At 43.4% G+C, this 13828-nt stretch overlaps 1 protein-coding gene across 4 annotated transcripts in view; it reads right to left on the minus strand.

The window, feature by feature from the left end:
- Positions 1–13828, minus strand: part of RNF213 (ring finger protein 213) — a 95905-nt gene that overhangs the window by 60305 nt on the left and 21772 nt on the right. For all 4 annotated transcript variants that reach the window (XM_075014313.1, XM_075014311.1, XM_075014312.1 and 1 more), the window contains exons 7-15: positions 12981–13177; positions 11781–12070; positions 10159–10415; positions 9018–9224; positions 7495–7690; positions 6209–6264; positions 4815–4968; positions 2637–2795; positions 1212–1310 (exon numbers count right to left, since the gene is read on the minus strand). In XM_075014313.1, the coding sequence (XP_074870414.1) occupies positions 1212–1310; positions 2637–2795; positions 4815–4968; positions 6209–6264; positions 7495–7690; positions 9018–9224; positions 10159–10415; positions 11781–12070; positions 12981–13177 (1615 nt within the window). The remainder of the gene's footprint in view (positions 1–1211; positions 1311–2636; positions 2796–4814; positions 4969–6208; positions 6265–7494; positions 7691–9017; positions 9225–10158; positions 10416–11780; positions 12071–12980; positions 13178–13828) is intronic.

The following is a 13828-nucleotide window of genomic DNA, read 5'->3' on the forward strand; positions in this document are numbered from 1 at the left end:
CAGTAGGAATAAATTCAGCCACCAAAACTACACGTTTCCTATTGACTAGATGCTACAAGTTGCAGAGAAATGTGGCATGAAGAAAGATAGATTAAAAAAAATTTGACCATTTTACTGTTATTTTAATTATGAAATCTGTTTCCTTCACTCCAAAGCAGGTTTCTGTTGGCATCAGTTCAGTTCCACAGAAAACCCAAACACCTTATGCATTTAGGATCTTGGGAGAAAAAGGTCCCTGTTTTTTCAGTTAAGCATCCAAAAGAGTCACCTGGAGAAAACCATGCCTGCATTGTATAAAAATGGAAATTTAAAAATAATATTTTCAATTAAATTTTACATTTCTGAAGACTACCAGGAAGGAGCCTCTTTGAGAAAAAGTAGCATTCAGGACTCTAACAGTATAGGAACAACCAAACGATTACAATTAAGTTTCAGATTTGTGGAAGGATTGGCTTACAAGACAGACAGCTTTTGGTGGTCAGTAGTCACACAAAATGCTGCCTGTAAATTCTCTGGAGTTTTAAAATTAATATTAACGCCAAGAATTAGCTCACCCTATCCCACAGTGCCAAGCAAATTGGTCAATACGTGGTAGGGAAATGTCCCTTCCAATTAACTCACATTTTTAAAATAGTAATGGAAATATTTCTAAACGTGAGCTTTCAGAATACCATGATGAGCATAAGAAAGCAGTGGCCCGGGCTTCCTGTTTGGAACAGGAATCTCCCCTATTTAGATGGTAAATTCTTCAGAGCAGGGACTGTCTCTTCCCACCAGTTTGGTTCTGTTTGGTGCCAACAGGTCTCCTACGTACTATCATTATACAAATAAAATAATAGTACCTACAAAAACATTTTATGCCTCGTTTTGACAGAAATAAGTAAAATATCTACCCTCTCCAAATTTTCTAGTTTCCTTTAAACTACCAGTTACTAGCCACTGTTAGGAGTGAAGACAGCAGCAACGTACAAGAAGAGATCAGAGCTATACTGCAGCAAAAGATTACACCCAGTTGCCTAGAATGTTTAGAAATTTTGTTTATGATGGAAGGGATTAATGTGATATGAACAAGCCACTGCGAAGATTAGATTGTTTGAAGTCTGTTTAAGTTCTAGCAGCAATATGCAAGGGACAGTTGCACCGGTTCTAGGTATTATCCCTGAGCTCTAGAAACACTCCTGTGTAACGAATGAAATCTCATTTCTTGGTACCTGTTTAATTCTCGCTTCCATGTCTGAAAGTAAAGCGTTCTTCCACTCCTCAGTGAAGACTTCATCAGGAAAGCTTATCCTCACAAACTGGTCCCATGCCTGAAAAATAAAAATGAGCACTGTGTGCCATTAAACCTAAAAGCTATCCAGCAAAGAAAACTGCGTGGTCAGAAAAGGTCACTCATTTTCTATACAAGTGATGCCGAACCTATGGCCCTCCCAGCAACTCTTATGGAAATTGACACAGGTTGAACCTCTCTAGTCTGGCACTCACTGGTCCAGCAACATCCGTGGTCTGCCATGATTTTAGTTAGCCAGATGTCCACTTATCATTGAAAGTTTGTTTACAGCCATCACTCCTGGCTCTCAGTGGTCTGTGTTGTTACATAGCTCTAATTTATCCCTCAATGTCTTCTAAGAGCCTAGCAAGAAGTGCAAGTATTGGTAAAGCTGCGAGACAATGTGGATTCCCATGGCATGGCAAATTCTCTGGTTTGGCACCAGTCAGGTCCTGAGGGTGCCGGGCTACGGAGGTTGAACCTGTATTTGATTATGAATTGAGACTGTGCTCCTGCCACTGCATCCTACAAATTTTAAACATAAGGGTTTGACTCAGTCTCATCACAACATGGAGGAAATAGGAAGCACTACTTCGGAAGATGCAGGAACAGCTCTGGTGGAAGCCAGGTGTGCGCTGAACAGTTGCTCTCCCCTTCCCTTTTGTAAGTTAAGCTGACTTGTCATGGGCAAAGAAAGGAGGTGTAACTTGTTACTCTGTTGGTTCACCTGAACAGTGGCATGATGCCCAAAGAGAGGGAAATGAATCTGAATGGTTTAGCAGGAGACTAGGGAGCACCCAGTATGGCAGCCCTCCTGGCACACAGCCACTCAGATGAGCCCAGGATAAACAGAAACTATGAAGCAGCACACAGTAACACCTTCCCAGTTCTCTGCCCGACCTCAGGTTCGGGCAGTGTGGGTGGCTGCTTTGAACTGTGCCAGCTGATATGTGTTCCCTCGACACCATGAGCCACCTGAGGACGGCCAAATTTAACATAGTTCATGTATTCCCTCTCCTTGCTCCAAGCACGCCTCCTCTGTGCAGAGGCAGGAAGCAGACCACACCGGCTCTGGGACCTGAGAATTTCCCCATGCCAGAGGAATTTCCATCTGGGCTAACAGTGGACAGCTTTTGCTTTCTTGAGCAACACCAGCAGAATACATGCAGGCAGAGAATCTGGCCCAGTGTGCTGACATTTTTGAAAACATACCTTCAGCCCATAGGCTGAAAAGTTTGAGTGCCACTGCTCTATACCCTCAAGGATGCGACAGCTACACCTGCCAAAAGCTGGTGTAACTAACCCACTAACCCAGTCTGTCACCTAAGAAGGGATGCATCAAAGTGCAACATTCAAGTACACAAACCATAAGTTCCTCAGGGAAACTGAACGTCACACGTGTATTGGTATGTCCTCGCAGTAAATTTTGCTTTAAGGCCTCCCGAAACCAGGTTCTGGTGTCTACCAGAGCTCTTTGGAACACTTGTATCACTGGAATCTTGTGCACAATTTCATCTTTTGAACCCTGTAATACAGAGAAGAAGAAAAAACTGTTCTAAGCAGCAGCGCAACGTACCATTCATTTACACATCACACATTGTGGGTCTAAACCAGACCACTCTAAAGCACCACGCCAACACCAAAACCCTGTCGCTTGTGGGGTACAAGAGAGAAGATCCACTTTGGAGAGTGCTCATTGGTCTCCTTTCTTGATTTGATGGAACTTAGGCAGCAGCAGGCCCACCGATGGAGGGGGCAACGGGGGCAGACACCCCGAGACCCTTTGAAGTGCCGTGGCAACATGCTACGCAGCTGTGAAGGGGGTATGTCCAGTGCCTCGGCCTGAGTAGCAAGACGGGCTCATTGCCTTGGGCTCCACTCCTTCAGGGAGCCTGGAGCCAGGGCCCCTTCCATCTTGCTCCAGGGTCCATGGTGGTTGTTGTCGCCAGTGGGTGCCAGTGGGGATGGGGAGAAAAAACGACAAGGAAATCACACGCTGAGATTACCTCTGCAACGCCCCTAAATAGATGGGAGAAAGAAACCAGGACTCCAAATATATATGGCGACAAAGCTCCTAATTTCATACAGGGAGCTTCTGGGTAGCAGCAGGTGGAGTGTTATCTCCCCTGTTTTGGGAAACCGGCAAGCCATCGCTTACCACAGTGTCTCATTACAGCTCTCAATCTGACCTCGTTACTTCTGGGGCCAGCCCATGGCCTGATTTAGCCACTCTCATCACTGGCACCGCAGGGGAACAGGGAGGGGAAAAGTCTGTCTCTAGCTGCCTCTCCAGACATGGAGGCAACAGACTAGATCTCTTATCTCTGCGTCTCCCCAATAGTAGGGGTTTACCTCCCTCAGACTTCTGGGCCCCAAAGGCCTCTGAACCTGCAGGGCTCCCTCCTGGCACCTTACAGAGTTTCTACAGTTCCTGCTCTCCAGCAGCCTGCCTTCCTCCCACCACCCCACTAAACCGACTAAAGGGGAGACTTTCAGCCAGCTCCAGCTGGTCCTGGATTGGCGCCTGGTGTCCCAGCCAAATCTAACCGTCTCACATGGTTTGAGCAGGTTCTTCATTGACCCCCAGGTGTCTTACCCTGAAGTAAGTGCCATTTTGGTTGCCATGGCAACAGCCATTTTTCAGCCTAGGATGAATATATCTGTCTTTCTGGTAGCCATCTGGCTTTTCCCTCCCTCCCTCCCAAGGCAGTTTACAAAAGGTGATATTTTAGGGAAAAGAAGCAACAGAAGTATAAATCCAGGCCCCAGCAAAGCGGTTCCTAGGGCATGGGTGAGAACCAAGTTGACCGTGCTGGGCCCCACACTTTGGGAAGAACCACAGCACAACTGGCCAGCATGATGGTCCCCAAAGCAACATATTCGTCATTTCCGCTCTGGGCCCTGACTGCGTCTGGAGACATCCCAGGGGCCTATGTGAAGTAGTTTATGCTTTTAAAACAAATAATGCAGACGGATCTCAGAAGAATAGGTATTATTTTAAAAAGGTCAGAAGAATCAAAGTAATTACAGTAAACGCTTTCATATCCAGCAGCCCTGGAACCGGGAGGTTGCTGGATATTCAAATATTGTGGATAATAGAGGGGTATACCTATCAATGCCTAACACTAAAGAAAAAACAAGATTAGATATTAAGAAACAAACAAAAATGTATGCAGAGTACTTTATTTACCAACAACAGTAGTATTGTACACTGTAAACTCGTACTCTATTTGCTGTATTTACTCTCACTATCCTGTATTTATAGGAAACATAACTAAAATTTACTTATTGTTAAAATGCCAGTTACTCGAGAGTTCTGGATAATAGAATACCAGATATGAACGAGTTTACTGTACATGGTTTTGTGACATTCTGGAAATTACAGTTTTGCTGCAATACTTTTTTTGTTTTGTTTTGTTTTGTTTTGTTAAATGGTAAATACAACTTATACCAATGAAAATGAGTTTTTGAAACAACCCAGAAATACTGCCACCACCACACATCTGTTGTAAAGTACAAATATGATTATGTATCTAACACTCACATGCAAAGGTTCTAGCCTGGCAACCCTTGAAATGATCTCGGCAGTAATAGCCGGTAATGTGTAATATCGTAACTCTTTTGTTTTCAGACAGATCATCTGATGGAGTTTTTGGCAGACATTCAAGCAAGGTTTCCAGGAGTTCACATTCTGCATCCTGAATAAGGAGAAGAAAGAAGGGAATCAAGTTCTTCAGAGCAGTATTTCTGCCACAAAAGGGCATTTCAAATCCTTTCAGGTTATGAAAAAAAGAGAATTTAAAAAAAAAAAAAATCAAAAGCACCATAAAGTTTTATGCTCAACTTTTTTCTCTCTGAAGTTCTATGGGACTCCTTTTGGCTTCATGCAGCTGTTGAGCCAGAGCAAAATCATGGGCAACACTGACAGACCTGCTGGCGCTATATCAAGGGTCCTCAGCTCTACATGCCACTGCACAAAACACAAACAGCGCAACACCCCTTTTTTCAGGAGGCACCATCACCTGGATACAGAACATCTGGGTGAAGCTGACATAAATTCTATGAAGAACCCACAAACCCCATTATATCTGCTTCCCATGAAGGACTTTTGCCTTCCATTCATGAAGATGGTCCAGAGCTTAGGGCCCCTCCTGGATTCCTCTTTGCTACCAAATTCCCAAAAAGCTACACTAAGTAAGTTACTCTCTTACCTAAAGTTAGCCAGAAGACAACAATCAGTCCTATCAGACTGACTCAGCCACTCTAATTCACACATTGTTGACTTTAAGGCTTGAATATTGCAACAGTTTATACCTTGGGAAGAAGCTGCTTACCCCAAAAAGCTCCAACTGGTTCAGAATAGCAGCTGGCTATTCAGCCACATGTAACACTGAAAGCCCATCACCCTGGTGCTCTACATTCTGCACTAGCTCCCCATTAAATCTGGTCAAATTCAGTGGTTTTTGTCCAAAAAATTCAAGCCCTTCACAAGGATCTATGTTGTTCCACAGAACCATGTCGGCCCATGAGAGCTACCATCACCTGGAATGATTAAACTGTCACCCGTAAGGGGCAAGGCTCACAAGCCAATTTCTTAGTAACTGCCCCAAAGCTGGGGAACTTGTGTTCCACAGAGAGATCAGTACAATCACAAATCTCAACATTCCTCCTAATTTCTTCAAATTAACTTTCTAAAAAACAAAACAAAAAGCTCAACCTTCTCCAACAAAGAAGCGGAGGGAAGCACGATCCTGTGAAATACTAATAACTAGCAAGGCATTCAGATTATTTGACAACAACTGTAATACAGATATCTAAGGTTAGATAAGAGAGGTAAACTGTTCCATAGAGAACCTCACACCATAGATGAGACAGAGTTCAGTGTCAAAGACAAAAGGAGAATTAGCATTAGAAGAATGTATTGAGCCTTTCATTTACCTGTGCTGGTTACTATCCAGGATAGGCAACAATGCTTCTAAAAGCTTCTCCACCATCTGGGAAAGCAAAATACAAAACTTAAACCATGGAACTAGCAAATTGTCCAAAAATGTGCCCAGACAACCCCAAATGCAGAAAATATAGGGAAGAGATACTGTTTTAAGACCTTCGCATAGCCAGATTATCACAGACACAATATATAACATAAAAAACCCGATGGGATTTTCAGAAATCATTTTCAAGGAGCCTAATTTTATAACACACTAACATCCAACCTCCTGCAAACCAGGCTCCTTTACGGTTTTTCAAGTGCAACATACAAAAACTGAGCCACCCAAAATTACTCATCCCTTCAAAAATGTTGCCCCCTCGTTTTTTAATTTCACCCATATGGTAAATCCAACAGGAAGAAGAAAAAGAAGATTTAGTAGTTTTAATTAACCTTGTCAGATGTGTGACAAACGTAATCTTTTCCTCCGAATTGCATAGCAGGAACAGGAATGCACTTGAGACAGAATGGGCTAGAGGTCAGAGCACTGGCTGGAGACTGCAGAGACCTGAGCTCTATTGTGAGTTCTGTCACTAGCCTGCTGGCCAATCTGAGATAAATCATTGCATACACGTAATTCTAGAAAGGTAGAGCTGGGAGGAACCCCAAGAAGACATCAAGTCCAGCCCCCTGCACTGTGGCAGGACCAAGAACAGACCATCCCCATCAGGGTTTGTCCGACTTGGTTTTAAAAGCTTTCAATGATGGGGACTCCACAACCTCCCTTGGAAAGGGACTCCATAAACCCCAGAAATGACTCCCAATAAAGAACTTAGGACAGATTTTCAAAGATATTTAGGTGCCAAAAGTTGAAAATAAACATCTAGAGAAGTAGTTCCCAACCTGGAGTCTGTGGACCCCTGGGGGTTCACCAGGGTATTGTGGGAGGCCATGAAAAAATAAAAGATAAATAAAAATGATCGTAGCAAATGAGTTGTAAATAAATTTCAAAGTTACTTTTAAATTAAACATCTCCCAGTAATGTCATTAATTGCTGTCTGAAAAGCTCCGTTGTGGTTTCCTTTTTCATTTAATGAAGTGCACATAGCAGCTAAGAGTTGGCTTTGGTGGGGGTCTGCGAACGGCTTGGGAGGTGATTGGGGGTCTGTGCTAGTGAAAAGGTTGGGAGCTACTAGTCAAGAGTGATTTTTGAAAGCCCCTATGCAGGTTAGGCACCTAACTCTCACAAAGACCATTGACTTCACCACTATTTGGTTAAAGGAGTAAGATGACAAACCTCCCCACTGACCACTGTAATCCTGGTGTTCTGCAGCCTGTGAAAAATTCCTAGAAGACAGTCCAACAGCTCAATAGATAAATCAGTCACAAATTCTACCAAGTCCTCCAGAGGTAGCAGGCTGATCCATGATCTGACCAGCGTTCTGTCAATTTCCATTAAGTGCTTCTTTCCTTTCATCAGCTGCAGGAGGGCCCTGCTTTGAAAAAAAAAAAAAAAAAAAAGGGAGGGGGGTGAGGCATGGAGAGCTCTGAAATATAGAGAAGATTGGGACAGCACATGGAAAACATCTTCTATGAACTCTGGTGCCTTCTGCATTCAAACCTGGTGTCAGAGAGAATTAAAAGGCTGTACTATTCATGAACACACATGCTCTCCACTAACAGATACTTTTGTATTTGGGCAGATTCTGTGCTGGGACCCTGGGAAGCTGCTCTAATTTATAGCACCTTACTGACTGCTTATGGGCTGCTCCAGACCCCAGAGCTGCCAGATCAGAGAACACTCCAGCCCTTCTCTGCTCCCACTCCTGGAGCAACCCCATGCTGTGAGCTGCAAAAGAACTGCACACTGGGCTGCATCCATCCATCCTATATTGCTCCCACACCCAGGAAATGCCCTTGGGGGGGCTTTTCGTGCCTATATGCAACCAAAGCAATATAAAGGCCCCAAGGGAAGGAACAGGGGTGGGGAGAGACAGAATCTAGCAACCAGTAAGTTACATGAAAGGCATTTTCAACAGCATTTAACTTTTTACACTAGTGGGGAAAGGCTGCTCTGATCCTGGATTGACCTCTATGGCAACCCAGCTGAACAGGGATAGTGCCGTGTTTCATCTTGGTAGGATGGAATGCAGCTCCTCCTGCCCTTTATTGGAGATTTCCCATCAGCAGCACCAAGTTTACACTGTTGTGCCCTGGAGGACACCATGCTTTTGTTAGCCACTCTAAACACCGCCCCCCCCCAAAACACACACAATTCCAACAACGCAATGCGGTGCAGTTCCATTCAACATCTTACACATGTGAAAATGCCAAAAGAACGCACCCAAAATTTTAATTTCTTTTAAGCCTCTTTATTTCATTAAACCTCATAAAAATATCTGAAATTGTTAAGAATTTCAATTTGTGATGCTTAAGCTAAGCACTGACATGAAAGAAACCTGCTGATAAATTAAGACTTCTGCCTCCTGGGTTAGGTTTCTGTCACGACATTTAAAACAATCAGGATTTCTCAATGCATACTGTATTACATATCACAGTCACTAAGCTCACAACATTCAGTTCAACGCATGCACACAATGCAGATGCCTTATGGGGAGCATAGAAGAAGGCAGAGTAAGATGCACTTACGGACTTTCAGCTTAAAATATTATAGCAAGACTAAAAGTATATTACTATATCCCAAGCCACTGAAGGTGGTGATGTCAACTGTAGTTAACTGAGCAAAGCAGCCAAGAGCTTTAAGCAATGGGGACATTACTATAAAACACTTCAGAAACAAAGTAATTCTGGAAAACTCACTTCTTATAAGACTCCTGTTTCTTCCTGAACTCAATGAAGGGAAGACCTTCCAGTCCTGCCCAGATTTCTTCAGGTTTATCCACCATCAAGCATTCATCAAGGTCCCAGGAAGCAGTGAAAAAGTGCACAACAGGGAGGACACACACCCACTGGTCAACTTGTTCATCAATGCATCTTTGGCACAAGTGAGTCAGGTACTGTTTCACACTAGAATGGATAAGAGATCATCCCTGTTAGGAATGGTTAATAACTATCTTTGTCACAAAGTCTTGGGCTTAAAAGTAAAAGCATCAGAGAGGCTCCTAGAGCAAGTACATATTTACAAATGACATTTTATTACATCAGCTTGCAACCACCGCCTCAAAAGAGGCATTCAAGTGAAGGACTGGAAAGAGGCTATCACTTTGTTTCTCACTTCAAAAAAAATCTGTTGATAGGACTATAGCCGTGGAAGCTGACACCTCCAGTCTCAGTATGAGAGGCAATAACTATAACTATTTTGAACATCTCATGCGGTAAGTGCCAGCTTGAGGCACAGGGACAGCATGCCCCTTAGAGGGAAATGTTTGCAGACAATGGTTGAGCATGCCAGTCTGCAGACTGCAGCTAAGAAGAAACAAACGAGGCTTTCAACTAACCAAAGGACTTTCACAGACAACAAATGCTGGGAAGTGGGAAGAGGAAGAAAACAGTTCCAGGGAACCTAATCAGAAGGCAAAGAATAAACCCCCAAACCACCTTCAAGCCGTCTGTTTTGTGGTTTCGGTCTGTGGCAAATTTCCTCCATGCCGCAACCAAATTCTGCTTCTACCTGAGAGATGGTCCCACCACGGCAGTTACCATGGCATATAGCTGCTCTAGGCCAGATCCTTCCCCCCCTCACCTCCTCATACTTTCCACACACAAAAAAGTCCCATGCTCACTGACAGGATTTCTGAGAACTCTGAGGGAATTAGGAAGCCAATTTTCGTTTTTACCACAGCATACGCTGCTGACTTATGCACACTTCACTCCAAATCCAGAAGAGAAAAGTGCGAGAGGAACACACACAATTACTGGCTGCCTCTTTCCACGAGTCAGTCATTCCACATACCCACTAAGTGCCTCGCCTTACAAACCCCTGAACGGATAAAGCACCTACCATGGAACCACAGAAAACACTCTCATTTCATGGCATAGGACATCTTGTGGCTTCTGCTCCAAGCACAGGAGACTGCATACACGACTAAGATCCTCTCTGGATGTCGGAAGTGCATAGTGTTTGGCCAAAATAGCACTGATCAGTCCCAGCCCCAGCCGGCTCTTCACTACCACATCCTTGGGTGGATAGTTAGCACCGTTTTGATCAAGAAATGGCTGAGCAGCTGTTCTCAAGTAATTAGCCAGTAGTTCCTTCACCTAAAACAAAGAGGAATGGAGAAAAGAGGAACGTAAACTCACTGCACTGATCAAATTTTTTTAAAGAAATCATTTCTCTCTCACAATTCCTCAGATAATTAATCACACATATTTTCATCATGCCTAACTGCTGCAAATGGGTGACAAAGGCCGGTTCTACATTGGACCTCAAAGTTGATTGCACATATGCAATCCCAGCTCCGGCAGCTACATAGCTGGGATTGACTTATCTGCAATCGACTTACCTGGCCGTCATCACAGAGGGAGGTCGATGGGAGAAACTCTCCCGTCGACCTTGCTCACTCCTTGCGATATTGAGCTGTACAGGGTCAGCTATTGACCCCCTAATAGTTCAATTCTGTGTGTCCCCACGAGGTGTGCAAAATTGAACCTGGAAGATCTATCCTGACCAGGTCAATCTTCCAGACAGTGAAGACAAATAAAAAGTGATTTTAAAAAATCATCACTTTCCTAACTCCCTCAAAAAAGAAAGTTAAATACTTGGGTTAGATCCTGGACTCCTCCCCCAGCTTTCTTGTCTGCCAGATCTGTGGAGGGGGAGCGCTAAACCCTGAAGAGATGGTGAAGTCGTCTATGAAGACTCCTGGTGGCAGATTATGGAGTCCAGAAGGAACTCAAGTCTAATCCGCCTCAGTCAGATGTGAGAATTTGTAGCCCAATAGCCTTATAACCCATGGCTTGGACTAGAAATAAGTACAGAGAAAACCTACTATGTATTGTGAGTTATGGTAGCAAAGACTTTAAACAATTGTTTACCAATATTTTTTACTCAGGAAACATCCAGGACATGTCTGTAGGCCATGTTAGCACCTCTCCGAAGCTAATATCGTGTGCTCCAGGATTTCAAAATTTAATTTAAAAATGGTATCTAGCTATTATGGTTGCAAAGATAACCTCACAAACATGAGCCTAGTGTAACGGACAAGGAGACGTCCAAGTCTACCAAGAGCGTGGAACGACATCTCTGAGATAGGAACCGCTCTGTTCGCCTCAGTGAGGTGTTAACTCCCTTGCACAGTGATGATAATTTAAAATATCAACGTTATTAACATCATCCCAGAAAGTACTACACCCGAAGTTCTGGCTCCCTTTGGCGAGCAGGTATGGGTTCACCAAACTACATACTGCAACTAAACCCAAAAGTTCAGGGAGTAGAACTTTGTTCAGCAGGAAAGAGCAGGTGTTTCACCAGGGCACAATTCAACCCATCTTACAACACAAAATTATTCACTATTTCCACCACAGGCGGCAAAACAGAGTAAGGATCTCAACAGCTAAGTTAATATTGCATATTAATGACTTTCAGCCTCTTCCCCAATAAGCTGTCAGATGTAATCAGAATACCTGCTTTTCTCCAAATTCCAGTGATGTCCATTCCTTCGGTGCACCTTCATATACCATTGGCCTTTTAGTCACTCTGTGAAACTGGTGCAACTGGGCCAGAAAGTTACTCATGTTTCTGTCAGTCCATGTGGTGAGGATGCTGAAGATGGTCTCTAGCATAATTTTTGCTGCTATCTGCTTCCCATTCTCAATTCTTCTCTTCTGATCATTCCATCCAACGAAATTCATAATGCGTCTCAAAACACCTTCCGGGGGTTTAATACATACTATATCATCATACTGATGCCAATCTAATAATGATAGAAAGAATGGTTACATGTTTAACATGTAAGAAAAGAAGAAGAAGTTTCAAATACCTGTAGCAGTCCAGCAAGACACAGGCAATGCACAGGATACTGAAGTGAAATGAAGGAGAACAGAGTTCTGCCTCCAGCTTGATCACAGGTCACTTCCCCTCCGTGTGACTGTGTCTATTTCTATCAGCTGAGGGGAATAAGGGGATTTCAAAATATGCAGGCTCCTTTCGAAAAGGACCCCCGTGTAGCTGCGCCGAGCCGCGAGCATTAGCGCTGCAGCCAGAAGCATCCTGATGCTCATGAGGCGCTGAATATTCAGTTCAGAGCCTCATTAGTAACCTTCAAAATGGCCATTTGCATGTCCATTTCGAAGTTTTGGCCAAGTGTGGCCACAGCCTGTGTATATGATGTTTCCCTTCCCACCCTTATTCTGACTTCCCCTTTTAGATTCTAAACTCTTCCAAGAAAGGACCATTTCTCAGTGCACTTGTACAGTGAGGCCTCCGATTTCTGCTAGGACCTCTAGGCACAAATACTTCTCGTTAGTAACAGTACATCAGGAAAAACCTCTTTATGGCTGCTCTAGAGGTCAAGTCTGTCACATCTGAAGTGCCAGCTTTCGACTGGGCTATTGGCACCTCAACGGCAGTCCCACAGCTTATCAAAGAAGAGTCAATAAATGAGACATACATCCAGATGCAGATGGGTTGTCAAATGTGTGAATCAGAGGCCATTAAAGATTTTCATTCAAGTCTTTCCTTTCATATTTCTACACAACGCCCCAAACTTCCTCATATGCCTGGTACAGGTAATCAGTGTCAGCATCTCCTGGTAATAAGAGATCTCTAGCCATGCACAAGTATGATGAAGACTAAGCGGTCGCACACATAGGAAATCACCTTACCTCCTGAGCTGAGAGCATTAGATGGTATGACTAAGAGGCGATTCACATACACCTTATCCAGTGGAGGTTTGTAAATGAATTCATATTCTCCCTTCTTGCCACGTGAAACAAAATATTTGTATGCAACTGATTTATCCATGTTGTTCTTGGAAACAGTCACACAGCCCTCAATGAGCAATCCATGATCTCCCAGATCCCTGTTTAGTACAAAACAGCTTAACAGCGGCAGCAAGTTACAACACCAGGGAGGTCAGACATTGGTTGCTTTCGTGAGTGTTATCCTCCCAAACTGCCATTTTCTTTAAAAAACAGAGGCAAATGTTAAATTTATACCTTCTTCATTATAAAGCTGATATTTTGCCCCAATATCCAACTAAACAGCTAAGAAAGGCACAACTACAAATTCAGCCAACAAGCTTATGCACTCTATCTTGCAATGGAAACCAAATGTAATCACCAGGCATATTTGCTCCCTTTTCACAGATAGAAGCTTTGGTATCATCAGAACACAGCGCAGTTTTACACTATTACTCAACCATCCAAAGGGCTATTATTACTTATTTTAGGAATATAAACATATTCACTTGCCTAGCAAATGCTTCTTGATTGACCCATAACTAACATATTTCTTTTAAATTCTATGGTGCTGTTTTTTTCTTCCTGCTCAGCTGTGGCTCCCATACATACATACAAGCTCACTGGGGCAGGGACTATCTTTTGTTCTGTGACTGCCCAACACCTAATGCAGTGGCGTCTGATCTCTGACTAGAACGTTAAGGAGGTATGGTTTTCAAAATCCAATGATATTTATTGTCTCAAGTCATTACAGTTCTCTCTCAATCTCTCAC

This window comes from Carettochelys insculpta, chromosome 20, assembly GCF_033958435.1.
Source record: "Carettochelys insculpta isolate YL-2023 chromosome 20, ASM3395843v1, whole genome shotgun sequence".
Lineage (NCBI taxonomy): Eukaryota > Metazoa > Chordata > Testudines > Carettochelyidae > Carettochelys > Carettochelys insculpta.